This window comes from Megalops cyprinoides, chromosome 25 (genome assembly GCF_013368585.1).
Source record: "Megalops cyprinoides isolate fMegCyp1 chromosome 25, fMegCyp1.pri, whole genome shotgun sequence".
NCBI lineage: Eukaryota > Metazoa > Chordata > Actinopteri > Elopiformes > Megalopidae > Megalops > Megalops cyprinoides.
The window spans coordinates 2990401-3012213 of record NC_050607.1 but is presented as its reverse complement, the minus strand read 5'-3'; the positions used below and the strand labels follow the sequence as shown (position 1 = coordinate 3012213).

The window sequence follows — 21813 nt, the reverse complement described above, 5'->3', positions numbered from 1 at the left end:
TCATAAAGACAACATCAAAATAAGTAGAAAGAAAGGCTAATTATTCTTAAACAGATTCATCATGGGATATCACAGAATGTGCAGATCTGCAGTTCAATGTGATGTCATAATCAGGTATCATTCAGGTCAGAACCAACCTTTAAGAAAAAATGCCACAAGGAAAAAAACAGCATATCCTGTCATATAACGCCTACATATATTTGAAACTTGCATAGAACATTGAGATACGTGAGGTCTTTGAAATTATGTTTATTTTGTCATGACGAACACCAAGTCAATAAATGAGCCACTGAAACGAATAGAAATAAAACGAGTGCACCACTATAACACATGAACATGTGTGCCTCCCCACGCAGGAGGCACGCGTGCTCCGGGGAGTGCTGCGGGAGCCCGTGGCCGCAGCGGGCGGTCAGTCTGCGACTGTTTTCGGAATCCGGAAATGATGAAAAATGTTTCAGAGGCAGACACAAACTTTGTCAGTGAACGGGCGAACGGCGGAATGGAGTGAAGCAAGGAATACTGGAATTTTCGCCTCGACAGCAGGATAGATTGTCAAAAGATAACTTTACGAGTAAGGAAATAACAGTTAACAGTCAAGACTGAGAGAATTTATAACAATTTATCAGCGCGACGATGAGAGAGAGGAAAGGATGGGAGTAAGTCAAATTTGAACTTGGAGGAGGTGTCATGTTTGAAAGGTACTTCTCAATTTATTTGCTTTATCTTTAAAAATAAGAAGTATGTGTTACACCTATACGTGTACTGTTTTGCGCGCGGTTTCATAATATTTTCGCGGTAAAAATATTTTTCCACAAACTTTTAAGGAGCATGTGTAATTTCCGTAGACTGACGTCACTTTCTTCGCGGCAACGTCAATTGTCTCTCAGATGATTTGAATACGGTTCCCCATTGCTGTCAGTCCGTTACATTGCATTTTGTCACAGGGCTGGAGGGTGAATCTTGGCTGTGCTGTTTTGTATCGTGTATCCCGATAAGAACGCTGGCCCATGTCCCAGGAGACGGTTTTACCTCCACCACGGCCTTCGGGGCCGGAGGAGGAACATTCACACGAAAGTAGTCTGCTCCTCTCAGAGACCCACGGTAAGGCATGTTCACTTCCACACGCATGTTTATGACTAAAATCATAAACTGTTGCTGCTTGCATTTTTCGCAGTCCCCCTGTCTTCACATGAGTGAACTGAACTGTTTGTTGCTGGATATTGTCAAGCACATGGACAATAACATAATAATATTAATAAGTGTTATAGTAATACGTGTTATAATAGCAATAGTTATAAGTGCTAATAGCCTGAAATCCTGCCGTTTAGATGTTGTAGTTAACATCAGTATATTAATATTACCTGTTTTATAGCGTCATGTGTCCTTGTATTGTGATTTTTTACATTTTCAGAATGAAAGTGTTCTGTAATCACATTGACAGTCATATTTTATATGTGGCACCATTTTCTGTTCATGGAGCATATCATTGCTTCTCTCTAGGAGCCTCCAGTTTATACCCAAGGATTTACCAGCCATCAGTACCCATAAGCCAACATTAGGCGTAGTGGTGTTTTCATCATTTCCAAATAAAAACCGTTGGAACGCCTCACTGACAATTAGAAGCGGCCACAGCTAATTATAGTTTTCTAATTAACTTGGTGGTTGCCTTTAGAATTATCATATGCAAAGTAAGATTGTCCCCATTACTTTAATCTGGCACTGAACCGAAAACCAACCTATTTATACCGAGCATCATTACGACACTGTCCAGACCAGCAAAGTAGGACAAAGTAAGCAATCACAACGACTGGTGGGGAATGGATCTTCACAGGACTTTAAGTGGTTCACAGCTGAGTGTAGTTTCTCCTCTCAAAGCACTGTAAATGTTTTGAGAATAGACCAATTTATTTTCAGCAGTAATCACTAAATACTGTGATGCATCACAGTACTGTTGGAGCTTAAATGTGTATTGATTTTCACAGTCACTCTGTGAAAGAGGTTTATTATACACCAGCACTGGGCCAGGGTGAAGCCCTACCTATCTATCCATGTATCTGAAGCTATCTTATCTACCTCATTGCTCGATGCTTTTGCTGCTTACAGTACAGAGGGCAACCGGCAATGATGGTGAAAACCTGGTGCCTGGGCTGTGAAATATGGAGTCATTGTTCATTCTGCACCTGAAAGAAGTTTACAAGATGGGGATGTGGGCTCAGAGTGTTAACAACCTTACGCTCCTGAACTTGTGACCAATTGCAGAGCTTGTCCAAGGTTCTGAGAACTCTTACTGGCTTGGCAGAATGGCTCTAGTTGTAAGGCTTGCTTCCTCTTCAGTCTGCAGGCTCACATACTGTCTACACAGCTACACCCATTCAAATTCATAGCTTAAGGTGTTTTATCATGACATAAGCTGCGTGTTTTCAGTAATTTGCAAAACCTGCGAAAGGTCTGAATGATTCAAAACCACGGCATACGTCTTTGGCACTGGTAGGACACATGTTTTCCAAATTGGAGTTATTTAAGACAAAGGTAAAGTCAGAACTGCACACCTGTACAGACTTCACAGCATGGCACCCAGAACTCCGAGCTGTCCCAGGCCTTCCTTCACACTGCTGTGTGGCAGTGGCTTTGTCACAGTGGATCGGTTCTTTTCCTCAGCAGGGTGTGACAGCCCCAGCAGACCCCCTGACCCCAAGCCGGAGACAGGAAGCGGCGCTCCGAGAGGCGGCTCTGCAGAGGAGGCCAGGGGAAGCTCCTCCAGCAGTGACCTCATTAGAAGTAAGTAGTGAGCACGGGTCCGCTCACAAACGAAGGGTGAGCCGAGACACCTACGGTGTGGACACCACGCGGAGAGGTGGAGAAATTCCTCTGTACCAGATTCCATATCATTCTGCAGCTGCCCTGCGAGTCAGACCTGGGCATGTCTGCATAGCTAAAATGTGTAACATGTAATGAGACCCGTGTCTCCGTCTCAAAACCAGCATTATTGATATTCATGCCATTCCAGTGAGTATGTGCACGCATTAATAAATTTGATTTTGTTCTGGGAAAGCATTTTCTTTGAATATATATATATATATATATATATATATACACACACACACACACACTGATGCGGTAGAAATAGGACATCTATGTGTGTGCCATGAGGTTGGTGTGTATGAATTATGAACTATCTCTTTGGAGGACTTTGATCTGCCTCCACTCTCATATTATTTACATCTACATTTGAAAATCATATTTCACCATGCATAGGTCTCATTAGATCTGATTCATCTTGGTCGCCAGCTTCTGCTCCATTTTAAATGGTTCCATTGAGAAATGTGTGGCTTGGCTTTTAGGGATGTCTTCAAAGTGTATTTTTGTATTTTACCCATGATTACTGTTAGAAAGGGAAGGAAGACCTGAAGTCTTCCGTTGAGGCACACGAGAGGCACAGTTCCTCACTTTACAGAGACAAACATCACTACTAGCCTTGATTTATTTTGGTATCACTGTATGTGATCTTTCTTTGAATGAAAAGTCTTTAAATGAACAGGGTTTTCAGTTGGATGTTCTTAAGAATACAGATTTTTTTTGTGATTTTAGAAGAAAAAGACCACCTGAAGGAATACTTATTGAATGAGGAGGTAGGCAGACATGGTTATGTGTGGGTCTCACAATGAGAGAGACTCTGAACCTGAAGCACTGTTCCTTTTAGAGCTTCCTTGGGCCAAAACGGATGGAAAGCTTTGTACCTGGAAATGGTAATGTTTCCCAGAATCAGTTTGGATCTCTTTCATTTAATGGAGATGACTGGCATCCCAGACAGTTTGCTTCAGCGTTAATAGGGCTTTTGGATGTTTCCAAATGCCTCTATCTGCTGCTTGTGTTCCTTCCAGGTACAGACTTGGGTTCCTAAGGCGATGCTGTTCATATGTGTGGGCAGCAGTGTAGCAAAGTGGTTGAGGAGCAGGACTCGTAACCAACGGGTTGCCAGTTCATATCCCTGCTGGGTCACTGCTTCTGTACCCTTGGGCACGATACTAAACCCACAATTGCCTCAGTAAATGTCCAGTTGTATAAAACTGTAAAAACATTGTAAAAACATAAAACATTGTAAAAAAAAAACAGCCTATTTTGTGATGATGTGAAGATGTTCCTGAATGGAGTTTTTCAGGATCTGTCTTTAGGAGTCAACATATGTTTTGCATATCTGTGTGTTTGAATGGATGGATCAAATGGCCGCTGATTTAGTACATGTGAATGATCTCTTTCCCTGGGTTTCTTTGATGTGAAAAGGTAATTGTAAATTAAACCAGGAACCATTTTTTCCACAGAGCAGACCCGTGTGGTCTTTAAACAGTGTAAAAGCCACTGCAGTTATGAAATTTTCATCACTGCATCTGGAAAATTATTTTTGCAAGCCCCCTGTGTTAAAATCGGTGAACCAGTGTTAGGATTGTGGCAGAACAGCGTTATGACACAGCCCACCGTCTCCTGAAGTGACCGTGTTTGTCTTCAGTCTGATGAATGGGCTGGTGCAGATAGATTTTCATATGGAGATTAATGCCGCTCTGTCACAGATGAAGGATTTGGAGTCTGAAGGTGAATCGGATGAATCCTCACCTTCGAGCAGAGTCACAATGCCCTGTCTGAATTGCGCCGATAATAATAATGGGAAATGTCTGTATTAGTGCTCTCCAGGAAATGTCTAGTGCTCTCCATAAGATGGGGAATGTAAGGGCCTGCTTAGCAAATTGATGACAATGATAAAAAAGACGCTGGGGTCTGTAATAGACATTTAAGAAAAAAAGCAATTAAAACATGTACCTAATGTGAAGGCTTCAGAACTTCCATTTCTGAACAGAAAAACCCAGACGTCATGTGCTCAGCTCTCCTGTCCTGTTGGCACTGAATTCAGCATTTAATCTTGATTGATTAATCTCTTCTCTTTCTGCTTCAGTTTTTAAAAATTATTTTCGTGACTTTTTTGTCTCAAGAGAGATGCCATTTCAACAGCCTCCATTTACTGTCTTCTGTATTCTGAATATATCTTGGTATGAAATAATGCTTGATTTTTGATGAATCTCTCTTTGAGCATGTTGAATTCATTCAAAGAGAGAAAACAGTAAATTATATTTGTAGTGATTGGTGAGATTCATAACGTGTGTACAGCCTTGTTAAATTTATTGTTGTAGAAATGCGTTTATTACGTAGTGCTTACATTCAACTGTAGCCGTCTAACAAAATATTAATATGGCAAAATCAATCCTGAAAAAATACAGAATTGGCCACAGTTTGGATTCAGGATTTAGGGTCAGATGCCCAACAGTTTAATGATTTGGATTAATACAGATTAATGAAATCTTGGTCCCTCTGCTACATAACTGAATGCATTCATGGCCTGCAGTTGGTGTTATACAGCATATACAGAGCCAGATCAGGCAGTTAGCACACCTTTTTCACTCTTTTCCTGTGAAGTGGTGTTCTGTTGAGTATTGTATTTCAGTATTGCACAAACATTGTGAACTGTTACATCATCGTAGCTTTTCTTCACGGACTGCGTTGTCCAGGGCGACTCAGGCACCTGAGACGCTACAGCGTACTCAAACCGTGGCCGTAATTACAGGTAAACAAAGAGGAAAGGTGGGAGTTCTGGCTGGTCTTCATCCACATTCAACAAGGCAAAAGAAGCTTGTGGCTGATTTTTTTCCTCACTTCCTTGTCTTTTGCAATTCAGTTTAGTGCAATTCATTAGTTTTAGCTCTATGATCATATTCCCCATTGCCGTGCAGTCTGTTGTACTATCTAATCTATACCAATTTCTAAGGTACTATTGAGACTGTAGCTTTGTCCTTTTTACAGGTCTTTTTTTTACAGAGATATTGTCCGTGTGCATGGTCCTGGAACAGCCTGGTTCTTTAGAATATTTAAACTCAAAATTAGTCTCTGGGTCAGATTTAAAGGGGGGGGAAAAATCCCTAAAATGACTTTTCATGGAGTCGTATCTCTATCAAATGGGACTTTGGAGCCAGACGCAGACACTAAAGTAAATTAGCATGACCTAACGACAGTTTAGGCCCTTTATCGCCACATTATTCATTGAATCATTGAACACTTTTAAAGTGCTCTCCTGGATGAAGTAGACCCTGCTGAAGGACAGGTACTTTTATCTTGGGAAATTCTGAAGCGAAGCTTTAAGGTCAAGCAATGTGGCCCTGCGCTTTGCAGAAGATATTAGTCCTGGCCCTTGTACGGTCCTCTCAGTCTCCGTGTCTGCTGGAGATTGTGCTTTTAATTTTGAAACCTCAAGGTTGTTCAGTTGTCAGAGAAATGACCTTTCGGAACGGAATGCAGGAGCCGCGATATAGTTCTCGAAGGAAGTTTATTACAAGACAGTCACTACTGGTACTGTGTAAAATCTCAGGTGTGTTTGCTTTGAGTGTTTGTTGGTGCTTGTGCCATGACAACTGACCAGTGCTTTCGCAGTCGCTGTTGGTGATCTGATTCAGTCGCTGATAGCATGTCTGAAATGCATCAACACATAGGATATCAATGATATATGGAAAAAACATATGTAGTGCAATGACTAATACAAAGGAAACAGTCTAGTCTACCTTGGTATGGTATCTTTACCTAACCTGTAATCAGTCCTCAAATCTCAACCATCAAAATCCCCACAGAACACTTCTCTTGTTTCACAGAACAAGCACAATTTAAAAGCCGTTGTACTGTGAATTATTATTACCCGTATTTGAATCTTTAGTCTCCTGGATCCCTTGCATTTGTGTGTTAAAGCTGAGAGATCATTAAAACAGGAGAGGTAATTCTGAAGTGATTACTCAGCAGTGGGCCATAGAACCATAAACTGTATAAATAGGGTGAAATACTTGTGGAGAGGTTGATTAAAATGGTCATTGTGATCCCACCTCTGTGCTAATTATTTCCTCATTCTGATACAGATACGTCTCATGTCGAAAGCTTCGAGCCATGCTATTTGCATTTTCCAAAGTGTTAAGAGTCCATACAGAATGCTTTTTTTTGTTATGAAGTGATTAAAAATGCTTCATAACTCCTAGAAACAGTGAAGAATGGTAATTGTGCCTTTGATTGTTCTTGTTGCTAAGAGCAGACGCTTGGAAATTCCGTGTGGAATAATGAAAGCACAGTGTATGATCTGTAATTAAGACTAGACCTGACTGAAACTGCAGCAGAGGTTTGGTGAAGCTGATTTTACTGCTTTAATTAATGTCCCCCTCAGATGTTTCTGTTTCAGTTTGTTGTCGTGGGCCGCGCACCACAGAGAGAGACCTCTGTTGGCTCAATACGGGATTTCTGTTCGAACTCCAGACTGATCTCAGGGCTGGCTGTTTGATGGAAAGAGGCTGAAGAATGACTGTGCCTTTTAATATCCATCGAAGGTAATGACGCACTGTAAGTGTGGAGAGGTTCGGCATTTGGACTTTAGGAGAAAAAGCCACACGCTGGAACACCAAGCTTACCAAAATTACATCCATTATTAAAGAAATGCACCAATACAATGTTAAAAGCATACATAAAGTACTTAATAAATAAAGGGATCTTATTTCTTTCTATCAGTCCAAACCCCAGTGGGTTGTGTCAGGCGCCATTAGAGGCCTGAAGCAGGGCTATTGTCTGAATTTAGAAAACACGTAATTGCTTCTCTGCTACCTTTTGCTACTTTGCAGTTTTATGCATTGTGACGCAAGTAAGCAAGTAGCAACAGCAAGAAGAAACTTCAGTTGTAAGCAAATAATAATGAATAATTAAATGAATTGAAAAAATGTAATTACTTATTGTGTATTTGGTTAACTGTTTATTGGTTTTGCATTATTTAATATTTATCATTGTATTCATCAAGTTATTCTTTTACTGATAGGCTAGTTTTTGTTTGATTTCAATGTTGTTTTGGTCCTCCATGCCATAGTTTCCTATGGAACCCAAAGCTCTGGTCCTCATAGCCTGGTGGCTTTTCTACCTTATTGTCAGACAAGCACAAGAGCAAAGCACGTCCCTGTTATTCGGTAAGGCTAGACCGTTGTCAGCGTGTGGTGTTTTCTGAGCAGTGCGATCCGGCCTCTGTTTGAGCGAGGGGCTTCAGCAGATGCTGGCTGTGGTGAGTGGCTGAACTGTAGGGCTGGATTACACTTCACTCCTCAGGCCAGTGTGGCTGCGTTGTGTACACAGGACCAGACACACAGCACAGGGGTGCTGCCTGGGAGAGAACCTCAAATGAAAGGCGAGCAGGGGGACTGCTTGGGCGGCAGGAACTTGTCTCCGACACGGAGGTTAAAGCCCTCTCCATTACAGAGGTCTCTGGCGGCCTCGTCCTCCACCCCTGCCAGTTTGCAGGTTCAATGCGCCGCTGGTAGGTCATTCCGCCAGGCCTCTCTGATCAGCGGAGGGTGACGGCCGGCCGCAGCCTGGCTTCATTCAGACACGGCGCGGCCGGCGCTTCTATAACGGGCCAGAAATCGATGGAGCCGTCTCCTGAAAAACCACTCAATGGCAGACTACAGCCTCTGCCCTTCACTCTGAATCCACAGCTTAAATCCATGATTGGCACTCGGAGGTCAAACATCACTGACCCGCACCTGTGTAGCTCAGACGTCGCATTAACTTCCCTTAGTTCTGAGGTGGATTCTGGGAAAATGTTACCGTACAGTCCTACTTTTTTATCCTGGTGCTGACTGGCTTTTTGACTGAGTTATGAATGAGGCTGTGTATTTGTTCTGGTGCTGATTGTAATGACTGCATTGGGTGTGTCACCGTTTCCCCACTGTGACCGTTCACCCTCTCCGCGTCTGCAGGGATTTTGGGCTCTCGGTTTGCCAGTCACCAATGGCACAAACTCCCCTGATGCTCTTTTTATTCCCCTCTGTAACCGTTAGAGAGGGCGAGGCTCGCTGCTCGCCTGGAGCCTGCCAGCAGGCCCGCACTGAGTCATAGTGCCAGTGACTGTGGAGAGGGGAGAGGGCGGTATGAAGCCTGAATCAGGGAGAGAGGAGCGCTTTCTAAGAGGGCTCCTCCACATCCACCACACCGCAGCTCACACGGGTGTCATTGGGAGTGGGCTTCATATACGACATGAGCTGAACGAGTTGTTGAAATGAAAGGTCCAAGCAAACTGTGTTGTCCTATTCGTGCAGGTCAGATGATTGATCTCCTCAGACTGTTGTGTATATTAGAAGCGTCCCACTCAACAATCCCTGCTGCTGAGGATGCTCATATTTCACTCATTTACACTGCCGTCCCCCGTTCCCCCACCCCCCCCCCCAAAAAAAAAAAAAACACTACAGTGATTTACACAAGTGTGAACAATCTGCATTGGTGTGATTCTTCTCATGGAAATGACCCCGCTCACTGGATACCGTAATGATTCCTGTAAGAGTCAGACATTAATCACTCAAATGTTCCGTTTTAAAATGGAGGGGTAATTGATGGCGGTCCCCACCTCAGTACTCGGTGAAGGGTTCGGACCAGGGAAATCGGGCCCCTCATTTCGAGTCGCCCATCCTCGCTGTAAAATGTAATTAAGCTCAAAGGGGTCCACAGGGGTTATTTTTTTCCACTCAATCAGCAGCCAAATTACTAAATTTGAAATTGGTAAATCCCACACGACTGATATTCTTTGCCGTCATTATCAAGAGAAGGGGGTCGCTTGGAATAATAAACGCACTTTGGAGTGTTGGATCTCAGGTTGCTTTGAAAGAGCCAAATTTAAATGATTTAATTGTCACAGAGAAAAAAGTGCTACAAAAACAAAATGGCTGAGTGATTCTGGCAGCCAAGTCACAGTTACAGAAACTGGAATCCACCGCCATGCACTGCGACTTGGTATTACAGAGTTAAAACGGCTCCATCACTGAGCGTGTCGATGGAGCTGCAGGTTTTTGTCTGACGAGGCAGTTTGGTTCCAGCAGCCTGCACAGATGACCTACTGTCAGAGGCGGAAAAGGTTTCCCGCCCTTTATGGGTGCTCCTGACCCCGCCCTCCTGGCTGGCACAACCCTGGGCAAAAAATAGATGTCGTAAAAAAAACCTTACTGTAATGTTTTTTTTTTAAATAGATTTTATGGTTTGAACTTTCTACCCATGCATGGGATTCCTCTGGATTAAAGTACTAATTTAAAGCCCTTTATACCTGTGGTATTTTTTTATTTTTGTGGTTTGGTTAAGCGATCTAGGTTATGAAATGTACAGTAGCTGGTTGCTGGTTTCTGCACAGTTAATAGGGCCAGCAAGTGCTAACAGCTGAAATGGGGGTGCTCCTTCATAGCTGGTTTTCAGCTCCCTGAAGGCAGCCCGTGTGGGGGAGGGAGCGGGCAGACTGGAGCAAAAAGGAAGCTGCAGTGAAAAAGCCATGGTTTAGTTGCTATAAATACTGATGTTGAGATACGGATTCTATTAAAGAATCTCCCATTGCTCTGAAAAGTGCCATAAGCACAGAGTTATGGGGGAGCTACTGCCCCAAGTAGTTTATGGGCGGTAAGAATTGTTATGCTAGGTTACCGTACTCTTACAAATGAGCATTCTAAACAGGCAGATTGCCCAGGAAAGTGTTTAAGTGGTATTTATATTTTTAAACAAGGAACTACGCACTTGAGATGAAAGGTGAGGCAGGGCTGCTAAACCGATCCTCTCTGTGGCTGATGATTGTAATAGCAATTTGTAAACAGCAGCTTACTGAGAAGCTGGATCGTCCAGAGGCGAACCGAGAAATGTAAACTGTGAAATGATACTGGAGTGTTTATTTGTATACAGTTTGCTCCCTTTGCGGTGTTCGCCCTCACACTTGCTATTGCTGAGTGTTGCATGGCTTAATATGGAGTAGGAGTTCTGTGTGGTTGAATGTTTTCTTTTGTTTTGTTTTTTTTTGGGAGGGGGGGGGGTACTTTTGGGACACTTTGGGAAGCGCTTTAAGGTGCTGGCAGTTTTCACTTTTGCAGGGGGTCTTCAGAACATCCTCTCTTCATTGGGCATTATATTCAAAGCTGTTTATTCAATACTTCTGCAATACCGCACACTGACTGCACATTAAAACATCGTGTCAAACGGGAGTCCAGGGGGACCTAGTGAACAAGGCCAGGCTTGTACTATATTCAGAATGTCTGATGTAGACCTAGATATGTCCAGGCGTGTTGCCTTACCTTTGACATGCGACATGCAAATGCGTAAGTGTTCTGGGGCTGTGTGTGCAGAAGCCTGATATCTCTTGTCCCCTTCATAAGAAAAAATAAATGTTCTGAATTCATGTTTTTGATCTGAGAATGGAGTTGATTTCAGTGCCGATTAATTCTCAGAAGGAATCCCTTTTTTTCTGTGATTTCATGGTGCGATAGCAGAATGGCTTGTATGTAGGCACAGGACACACACGCAGCTATCCTGGAACCCTCCCGCTGCTGCTGGTACTCACACAGTGAATACCCCACTCAGTCCCTGTGTGGGGTATTCACTGAAGGCTTGTGACAAACGGCAATTATATGTATGTGTGTTCTGCAGGAATCCATCAGGCGCTGGCCTTTTAAAAATGCTCAGGAGACGCTACAGAGCGCGAGGCTGTCAGGCGGTGTTCTGCGAGCCGGGCCTGGGAAGCGGCCGCCACCACCGGCTCCGCGCCACGGTGGAGCGGCATGTTTAATTCAGCGGGATGCTCTCAGCGCTTGTTGACGTGCCGAAAACGAGGCGGTTAGAGGTCCCGTTTGGGCCGCCTTCCTCAGCGCGCCGCGTTAATGGGTCCGCCGGGCGATACACGCTTTGTGGCGAACCGCCACCCTGAAATTTTAATCCCTCCTGTTTAAAAGTGGATGCGGCGTTCCTGTTTTATTACTCATGGATGCGTTCTTGCTTTTCTGTCCGCTTTCATAACGTAGGCCTTAGGCCTGTCAGAAGAGGCGGGCCAGCAGGTTGTACTGAGGAAGTAACCTCCTTTGTTATCTCATCACTGACCGCATGCTTTTGTTTTCAGGCTTTACAAAGGAAAGACATCCTTCCTGACACATTGAGACTTGAAGTGAAGTTAACATAGGTACTCTTAAGAGCAACAAAGAGAAGCTGAAATTTCCTCTCCCAGAGTTGCAGTTTCGGTAACAGACTGTAGGATAGCAGTCTCCACTGGAACATTGTGTAATTTTACACTGTCTTGCTCCAGAGAAATAAATCACCTGCTCCATGTCTGGGCTGTGCCACTGGTGTGCACTTAACACACTTCCTCGACACCAGGACCCAAATCACTCTTTGTTTTTATGCAATGGTTTCCTGATGACAATATAGTCTTTCTCAGACAGGGAGTGTAGATGTTAGGCCTTTACACACAGATCTGCAGTGTCTGTGTTCTTCGGAGAGGTCGTCTCCTGGGGCGTCCTTAAAGAGGACCGGGCTGGAGTTACCTCTGGTTGATAATAACCGCGTTTGTTGGTGCGCGCAGAACAGCGCAGAACATGGCGCGCGCGTTGGGTCTGTGAAATGAAGTCATTTCTCAACACGGCGCCTTAAGAAGGTCCCGGAGTCCGGCGGCGGTCACGGTTTGGGGAACGGAGGGGAAGGAAAGCAGAGATGCGGAAAGAGACAGAGAGGAGAGATGAATAATTCAGGGGGAGAGCTCCCTTTCGAATGCAGATGGGACATAACGCCGAGTTGCCCCCCTGCTCTGAACGCCAACGCTCCCTCTTATGAGACGGGCCTCGCTGGGCTCCCTCTGATGAGACGGGCCTCGCTGGGCTCCCTCTGATGAGACGGGCCTCGCTGGGCTCCCTCTTATGAGACGGGCCTCGCTGGGCTCCCTCTTATGAGACGGGCCTCGCTGGGCTCCCTCTGATGAGACGGGCCTCGCTGGGCTCCCTCTGATGAGACGGGCCTCGCTGGGCTCCCTCTGATGAGACGGGCCTCGCTGGGCTCCCTCTTATGAGACGGGCCTCGCTGGGCTCCCTCTGATGAGACGGGCCTCGCTGGGCTCCCTCTGATGAGACGGGCCTCGCTGGGCTCCCTCTGATGAGACGGGCCTCGCTGGGCTCCCTCTGATGAGACGGGCCTCGCTGGGCTCCCTCTGATGAGACGGGCCTCGCTGGGCTCCCTCTGATGAGACGGGCCTCGCTGGGCTCCCTCTGCTGCCGCCCGTGTAAGGACCTGAGGAGACAGGGAGGGGGAGGGGGGGACTCACCTGGGCTCTGTGCCTGTGCTACAGCAGGAGTGTACCATCCGGTCATGTGATCTGCAGCAGAGCGGGGTTATTTGTTGAGGTTGGCAGTGTAGCATAGTGGTAAGGAGCAGGGCTTGTAACCGAAAGGTTTCTGGGTCACTTCCCCCCGGGACACTGCTGCTGTCCCCTTGGGCAAGGTGCTTTACCCAGAATTGCCTCAGTAAATGTCCAGCTGTGTGAATGAATAACATGTAAAAATTGTAGCCTGTGTAACGCCCTCTGGATAAGAGCATCTGCTTAAATGACTATAATGTAATGTAATGAGATCTGTGTCTGTGAGTTTTCTCATGCTGGGGGAGCGGAGCGGAATTTAACAATGTGTCTCTTCCCAGTGCAACCTCATCCTCTGGCCCGGCCAGCTGCCTCAACGTCAGATCCCAGCGAGGGGGGAACGCGCCCCCTCCAAACCGGCCCTCACACAGAGCTCAGTAATGGGAAAGGAGCTCCCCCTGGGGCTCCACATGCTGGGGCAGAGCCCGTTGCCGGGGGGTTGCCGCGGAAGCTGCAGTCCAGCCTATCCGGGCACAGCTCCGGCAGTAGCAGCACCATCTCCAGCCAATCACACAAGCCCGGCTCGTCTCCGGAAGGTAACGCCCCCTCTACGTCACTCACAGACACCTGTGCAGCTCCCACCCGCACCCTTCCCCACCTCCGCCCCCTGTACAGGTCCAGTCCCTCACAGGCGAAACCTCAGGGAGACCTGCACAGTTTCCACACCACTGTCCATGTCTGTCATACCCATCCTTCACCATGACTGCACTCAGCACCTTACAAAATGCCTGTAAATATTATATTATACATTATTAGTATTGTTAGAAATGACATATTTTTGTTTTGTATTTGTGAGATGCATGTAAATATCAATGTATACAGACGTGTTTGTTTTGTTTTGTATTTCTGCGATATATGTACATATCTATGTATACATGCATGTATGATATGATATGATATGATATTAGATAGTGTTCCACTGTGTCAGAGCAGCGGCGGTAGGCATTGTGCCTACGCACAGTGCACGCAGCTGTACGAGGACGCTGTGAGGAGATTGACAGTCGCAGACGTGTGACCTTTTAATGAGGCAGAGGCGGGCGGGGCCGCCCGCTGGGCATCGACACGGCCGCCGCGTGCGCCAGTCCCTCCTCACAGTGACCCGTCATTAACGGGGGCCTGCACCCCCCCCTCCCCGAATCGCACCTCTCCCTCTCCATTCCCGCACCCCCGCACGGCCGCTCGCTCCTACACTGCCGCTCTCTCCATCCTGCTCCGCCCCCTGCGTGTCACCTCCGCACGCAGAGCTCCATTCCTGCTCACCCTGCTTTCACCATCAGCAGGTTTCGCTTCTGGCCTGCAAACATCGGCTTGCCTGGACTTATTAATGAAGATTCAGAATATAACAAAATCCTGGTTGAAGTGTCCCGGCCAACATCGAAAGGTTTACTGGTCGATTGGACGGCACAGTAGAGGAATGCTGTGTTCGAAAAGAAAAGGTTTGGATATTTTCAGAGACAGGGATGGGGTGGAACTGATTCAGCCCTTGAATGAGTCCAAATATTAGCGTGCATAATGGAGCTGAAACAGTTGCAAATGTGAGCATTTTCAAAATCCAATTTCTTTTTCTGAATGTCATAGTCAAAATCGTGGCTTGTAATGCTCCAGAGCTTTGGGGGGTTTCACGTTTTCGTTGGAGGGAAGAAGCTGCAGCTGTATGAGTTTTACTTTGTGTTGCTTTCATGCCTGTTATTTATAGAGCTGTGTATAGAATCAGTGCGTTCATAATCAACATCCTGTTTGCCTCCCCAGAGACAATACAAAGCTGTAGTGTTTAATACTGACACCGATTACCATAAAGCGTTCATCACAGGGACGTGACAGAACAGAGAGTATCTCTGCACGATCTGTTGTGTGATGCATGGATTTGTACTCAAACTATGCAGTGATAATGATAATATCTTTTAATTATTTACTCGTCTGATAAGTACACAGTGTTTTGTTAGTGCTGTTTGTACTGTGTGTAGGGGAGGCCCTGTACTGTGTGTAGGGGAGGCCCTGTGTATTTCTGCACATGCTCAGAGGCAGCCTTGTGGCATTAGTTCCTGTCACACTGGACTGCTTCTCCTGATGTCCCCAGAGTCTTGATTCACTTTTCCACCCACTTCAGTGAGCACAGCCTTGCCTTATTTCCTGGTTTTCAGCACAATCCAGTAAGTCCCCTGGGAGCGCGTGCTTTCTCACATTCGCGATGGTACGCTGTGAAACATGCATTTTTATGGAGCTGTTTTCTCAGAAAGCATCTTAACATTTGCAAACGGGATCTCCACCTGTTAAAAGAAGTGTCAACAATCGTAAACAAACGTCTCTCTCTTACAGTAAACAGTGCAATGTATGCACATATTTTCACAGCTATATTGGTTAAATTATGTTGTGCATCTGCTTGCATGACTGAGCCTGAAGTCCCTTTATTTTCTGTTTATATTTCATACTTTTCTAACATATCTACATTTACATACATACTTTTCACTTAATGTCACGTTGAGCAGCTGTGTACTGCTGAAAAAGTCTCATTTGAAACCATTAAAGGCATCTACAATTCATCACAGTTCCTAAATTAACGGCAGGGTCTCAGATTTCAGATAATGAAATTTAACGCTGCTGTCATGATCACAGAGAGATCACATTTTAAATGTGAGTTGATAATCATCAAAATAACAAATTTCTTCAGTGTACTTAACATGCTAGAAAAAACACAATGATTATATTTATATTTTGTGTATTACGTCTGTGATAGTTGATGAAAGTATAATGAGATATCAGGTAAAGAATCCTGTGAACCTCAAGGTGCTGTTTTTCCCATAACAAAGGTGTCCATCTATCAGGCATGGATTAACACTGACTAACATCTCTGAGTGTCTGTCTCAGATTGTGCTGTTGTCAGAGAATCCTCACCTTGTGTGGTTGGCATGTTAAGATGTAATTCAACTCCATGTACTGCCCATGTCTGAGGGGGGGGACAGTCCTCTCTCTGTCTCAGCCTATCAGGGCTCTGTTCCTGTCTGTCTGTAGCCTATTAGAGCTAGAGCTAGAGCCCTGCGATATCCCTGTAGCCTGCTACGATGTCCCTCCGGGGGACCCTGGCCTCAGCCACTGCGGCTCTCACCCGTTTTATTCCTTGTATAAGCTGGTCAAGTGCCTGGAGATCTGTCCTGAGTGACCTGAACTGTGCCACAATAGCTAGTTTAAAGAGAGAAACGTCCGGGGTCAATACCCTGTAAATGAGCACATTAGCCATTACAATGGTTTACAGCAACCTCTGTCACATGTGACCTCTTGGGGCACCGTGAAGGCTTGAGGCATTATTGGCTTGGCTCAGTGCAAGCCCCAGCAAGCTAAGGCGTTTTTATGGCTAAGGTCTGTGCATTAAAAAACAATTTCAGGAAATTTAACCCTGTCTAATTATGAAGTGCTGTTTTTAACCACTGTAAGGGCCCTTTTCCATGTTAGATGTCAGGGGCATGTTTCCTTAGCTTTGTTTTGGTATGGCATACATATGAATGGAAATACTACTATATTTGGTTGGAGGTACCCATGTCTGGAGTTTATCGTTTTTGTTGAAAATTCTACATGCTCTAACCACATGTCTGCTCTGTTCTGAGCTTAACATGTGCAGCATTTTAAGACATCAGCTCTGGCCTTTTGATTAGCAGGCCTGCGCTGGAGTGTGACGTGGGTGCGGCTTTCTGCTTCCACCATCATCACTCAGGTTCCCTTTTCATTCTCATCATATGTGCTGTATCACATATTATACTATATACACTCCTATACATTACACTACGTTACCCTTAGTATAACGTGGTATACTGGATAGCCCAGTAGCATTTTTTACTGTCCTGGTACTGCGCATGTGTAGATGAACCAGATGAAGGAATGAGGACGGGCCACTGGCTGCAGGAGATCCCAGCATGCACTGGGCCTGAGCCGGCTCATTGCCTGTGAGTTCGTGCTGCTCTGTGCTACTCCAGCATGCACTGGGTCCTGCTGCTCCTTCCTGTTCGCCTCTGTGTTTTCCCTGGCAATTTCCCCAAGCGTTCGCAGTGCTCGCCGTAAACGTGATAGGTGCAGGTTTTTTCCTCAACGGAGTAGTGTCAGTTTTCTTTTTTTTAGAGATATGTTTGTATTTTGAGGACTTTTGGTGGAAATGCGTGGTCCTGTCAGGTTAAAAAAAATATATCAGTTACGTGTTTTTGTTGGAAATAATCTCCTTCACTTTAATTGCAACAAAGAAACTAAATAATCATCATCAACTTCCCCACTTAAAATACAGCATGGAAATGAGTTATGCATTCTACTACAGTTAGCCCCATAGCGGGCTACAGAGGCTAGTCGCAGTCTAGTTTGCGAGATGCTACACAAGGCTTCAGCAGCGTCATCACATTGCCAAAAACGGAGCCATGTTCTTTTTATCTCTAATACACAACCTTTATACCCGATGGAAACAATTTCACCAGCAGTAGAAGCTCTGGGGGAAAAAATGAGACCAATTCCTCTGAGATTAACAAACTGCCAAACAATCCAGACAGAATAATCTAAGACTGGGAAACATGCTGCCTAACCTTTAACATGATGCCGGTGATCATCACCTCCGTGTCCTCCAGAGCAGTCTCCCCGTTAGGATATGCTGCCTCACATCCATGTATCATAGAGACAGACCGAGCTGGGCCATACTCAAACCGTTCAGACAGTGCAAACGCAGCCTGCACCCTGATGTTCGCTCTACTGTGCTGTACCAGCCAGCGGCCCCCAGGCAGCTCTGACAGCCAGACTGACAGGGGGATGGAGGTTTGTGTGTCACCCGCAGCCCGGAGCAGAAGTGAACACACTGGACACCAGAGAGGCAGATGGGCCCCCACTCACGCCCTGCAGTCTCAGAGCTCTACTTCAGTTCAGCTGTGTGGAGCTTTTTATTCAAGCCTTAAATTACCAGTCAAAGCTGGACTCCATCTTAAAAACTGTAATGCCAGGAGTGGGGGTTGGGTTTCCCCTGATCTGGAACAGAGCCACTGGGCTTTTTAATGAGGAGCCTAAATGTCTGGTTGAACCCAAATATTCCATTTTCTTGGAAGAACATTGAATAAAAAGCGATGTCTCATAATAGATTACAAAATACAACTTCTCTACTTAAAACCAATAAAGAATAAATTAAGGTTAAAAAAAGAGCAGTTCATTTTTTGTGTATACCTACCCTAGCCATATAGTTCTGAAGATTCTAATTGGCAAACTAATTAAATATAGCCAAGTTCCATTTCCTAACAGCTCAGAGATCTTGGGATTTTAATTATTTTAACTTTTTGAAGCAATTTACTTACTAGTAGTTTAATACTTGTATTTATGCTATAGTAATTGTCACTGTATTTGTCATTTATTGGTAAGATAATAACATATATCCTTGCATGTGTACATATACTGTATATGGTAAAACTATGTAATAATTTCTTTTATATTTGATTTTCTTTTATATATATTTCAAAACACATTCCTAATAACCTAAAGCTTAGTTAGGGATTCAGTTGCCTCAGTGCTAAAATATTTAACATGTCTTTTAAGTATTTCCACTTTAATTTGTTAGGATATGAATAACCTTCCAAATCCGCTTTCCGATGCAGAGGGTCCTCTCTGAGCTGGAAACGCATCTCATTTTGGGCTCATTTCCCGGCCCACGCTGCCGGTCAGTGCTGCTGCCTGAGAGCGCTTTGATCAATCAGAGATGAGCATCCAGCCGTCTGCGGGGCCTGTGTCAGACAGCCGGCGAGGCGATCGGAGTCCGTCAGAGGAGAGGGGTGCGAGAGCAGCGTGTCTGAAAATGCTTTCGCATCAGTAGCACACCTCTGAGCCAGTTTTCCACTTTTAATGAGGGTCTCGTCCCTGGCTGAGAGTGGAGCCGCTCTGGCGACACAGTGCGTACGCGGCCAGGAGTGCGTGACGGGGGTTTCAGACACAGTGCGTACACGGCCAGGAGTGCGTGACGGGGGGTTCAGACACAGTGCGTACACGGCCAGGAGTGTGTGACGGGGGGTTCAGACACAGTGCGTACGAGGCCAGGAGTGCGTGACGGGGGTTTCAGACACAGTGCGTACACGGCCAGGAGTGCGTGACGGGGGTTTCAGACACAGTGCGTACGAGGCCAGGCCTAGGCACTTCAACTGGAGCCCTCTCATAGCACAGTGCGGTGTCTGCGAGTCAGCAGCGGTCTGCAGGGGTTATACTGCGGGCATCAATAAAGGCCTAAATGATCTAGCATAGGCTTGTTTTTACAGGAAGTGGACAGGAAAAAATTATAACAATAATTACTATTTTACTAGTAGTATTACTAGTATTACTATTATTAGTACTATTAATAGTAGTGTTAGTATTGTTAGTATCATGAGTATTATTGTTTATGTTTGATGTCTGAAGTGAAAGAAATAGGCACACTTTGGGGGAGAAACGTTGTTGTAAAAGAAACAAATGTAAAAAGAGTGTTTGAGAAAAGATTATTTTCACAAGACCTGAAATAATGTAAATTTTTCGGTGTGCAAAGAGACCCACGGAAGACAAGAGAAAAGAGGTTAAACGTTAATCAGAGAGGCGGGAATCGGCCGCATTAGCGCTCCAATTTGCCCGTGGAAATTTGAGGCGCTGCTAATCAGCTTTAGGCGATCGGCCTGTGCGTTTGCATGGTAATGCTCCCATCTCTGCAGCATCTGCTAATCAGCCCTCAAATGGAATTCATCCCTTCGAAGTCCTCTGGACCGCTGATTCCTCTGTGCTCAACCTCCCGCCCTGCTGCCCCTCCCCAGCCGCAAGCCTGCTTCTTTACGCCGAGTAGGAGCCCCCCTCTGGCCTGTCTGTTTGCAGTGTCTCAGGTGCTCATGGGAGATGGGATGACGGTTCCAGCTGGCTCTAAGTGGTCAGGGTGGCGCTCGGACAGGGCCGCCCGCTGTAGGCACAGCGAAGTGGACACACACAGGCGTCCTGCCTGGGCTGGACTCAGGCTAACGCTGTTCTGTTTTGGGGGGGGGGGGGCGCAGACTGCTGCGTGCACTGCATCCTGGCCTGCCTGTTCTGCGAGTTCCTGGCCCTCTGCAACATGGCGCTGAGCCAGGCCTCGTGCGGCGGCTGCGGCCCTGACACCTGCTGCTGCTGCTGCGGGGCCGAGGAGCTGGGCGAGGATTGCGCCTGCCCCTGCGACGCCGACTGCGGCGTGCTGGACGCCTGCTGCGAGTCCTCCGACTGCCTGGAGATCTGCATGGAGTGCTGCGGGATCTGCTTCCCCACGTAGGGGCCCTCCCCGAGGACGGGACAGCCCCCCCAGGATGGGACCCCCCGCCATGGCTGGAGCTGTCACCCACTGTCAGCGGACTGCTCATTTCAGCCAATCACAGAGCTTCACTGTGGCCTGGCTCAAACAAGCCGGCCGCTGACAGCGCAAGGTTGGCTCCGCCCATCCTGGGTGGGGGGGGGGTGGGGCTGTCATGAGGCTGTCATGCCATGCTGTCCACCAGCAAGGCCCAGAATGTTCCATTATGCAATAGATGTACAAAAGAGTCTTTAGAAACAGTTTTAAAGTATCTGTTTAAGCTGTTAGAATCTGTTATTTTTTAACTTATCTCTTTTCATAGATTTCCTTAAAACCAATCAAAAAACTGGAACCAAAGTGGCTCATTGCATGTGCATACAAAACCAAAGATTGACTGGCAGAGTAGTCTAGTGGACTGTCAGAGTTGGAAAAAGCATACATGGTATAAATTATATTTCACTTTCAATGCTTTTCTTGTAGCATTGTCTGTTGTAACTCGACAGTAGACAAACTGTCAAATTTAAATTGAACACGTTTAAAAATAGGAAAATCACAGCTTTTTCACAGTGTTTTTTTACCTGCCTTTCAATGAATAATGACAGGAAAAAAACATTTTCATGCTGTCATATTTACTTATAGTATGATGTGTCAATTTGTGTCAAATACTGTAAATAATGTATGGAATTATGGAATGATGTTACCGTCTAATTTTAAAGCTTGAGCTTTGAAAGAAAATGTCCTTGTTTTTTCCCCAAAAGAATAAATATTCAAAGCCATATTGTAATCAGTATTTATTTTTGAAACACTGTTCAGTGGAATGGTGCTTACTTGCTAAACAATTGCCTTATCCTTAAATTAAATATGATTAAACATTCAGTAGAGATACAGGCTTCCTGGAATAGAAAGAGATCTATACCTTTTGTGTAATAAATAGAATGTGACATAATACATAATACAATACAGTTCTTAAGTGGAGATTTTACAATAACTGAGTACAACTGGAAGCATTTCTCAGTGTGGCTTTCATCACGACAGCCCTTTAAGATGTTTGTCAGTAATTTTTTTTTTTTTTTTTGGTAACATTTCATTAATCACTTGTGACACACACCCAAGCCAAGTTCAGATGGTCTTCACAACTGTGTGTTTTGCTACATCTGTATAATTATCTGTGTAACGATTAAACTGCACTCTTTTTCGAACAAGAAGAGATCTTCATTACGTGCTCTGATCAAACACTGCGACCCTGACCAAGGTGAATGCTGCTTGGATCACGAGTAAATGA

At 45.3% G+C, this 21813-nt stretch overlaps 1 protein-coding gene across 2 annotated transcripts; it reads left to right on the top strand.

The window, feature by feature from the left end:
- Positions 1-457: 457 nt before the first annotated feature.
- LOC118772134 (myoD family inhibitor domain-containing protein-like) lies at positions 458-20553 on the top strand. 2 transcript variants are annotated; one of them, XM_036520403.1, is made up of 5 exons: positions 458-698; positions 945-1101; positions 2662-2778; positions 13534-13788; positions 20263-20553. In XM_036520403.1, the coding sequence occupies exons 2-5, from the start codon at positions 1008-1010 to the stop codon at positions 20511-20513; spliced, it is 717 nt and encodes a 238-aa protein (XP_036376296.1). In that variant the 5' UTR covers positions 458-698; positions 945-1007; the 3' UTR covers positions 20514-20553. The 2 variants fall into 2 exon arrangements, with proteins under 2 accessions (XP_036376296.1, XP_036376295.1); XM_036520402.1 differs by having other exon boundaries at positions 2659-2778.
- Positions 20554-21813: the final 1260 nt, after the last annotated feature.

Excerpts from the sequence above, each read along its gene's own strand:
- LOC118772134 (XM_036520402.1), top strand. The coding sequence starts at position 1,008 with ATGTCCCAGGAGACGGTTTTACCTCCACCACGGCCTTCGGGGCCGGAG. Across the intron at positions 1,102-2,658 it reads GCTCCTCTCAGAGACCCACG|CAGGGTGTGACAGCCCCAGC; the intron begins GTAAGGCATGTT and ends TCTTTTCCTCAG. Across the intron at positions 13,789-20,262 it reads GCCCGGCTCGTCTCCGGAAG|ACTGCTGCGTGCACTGCATC; the intron begins GTAACGCCCCCT and ends GGGGGGGCGCAG.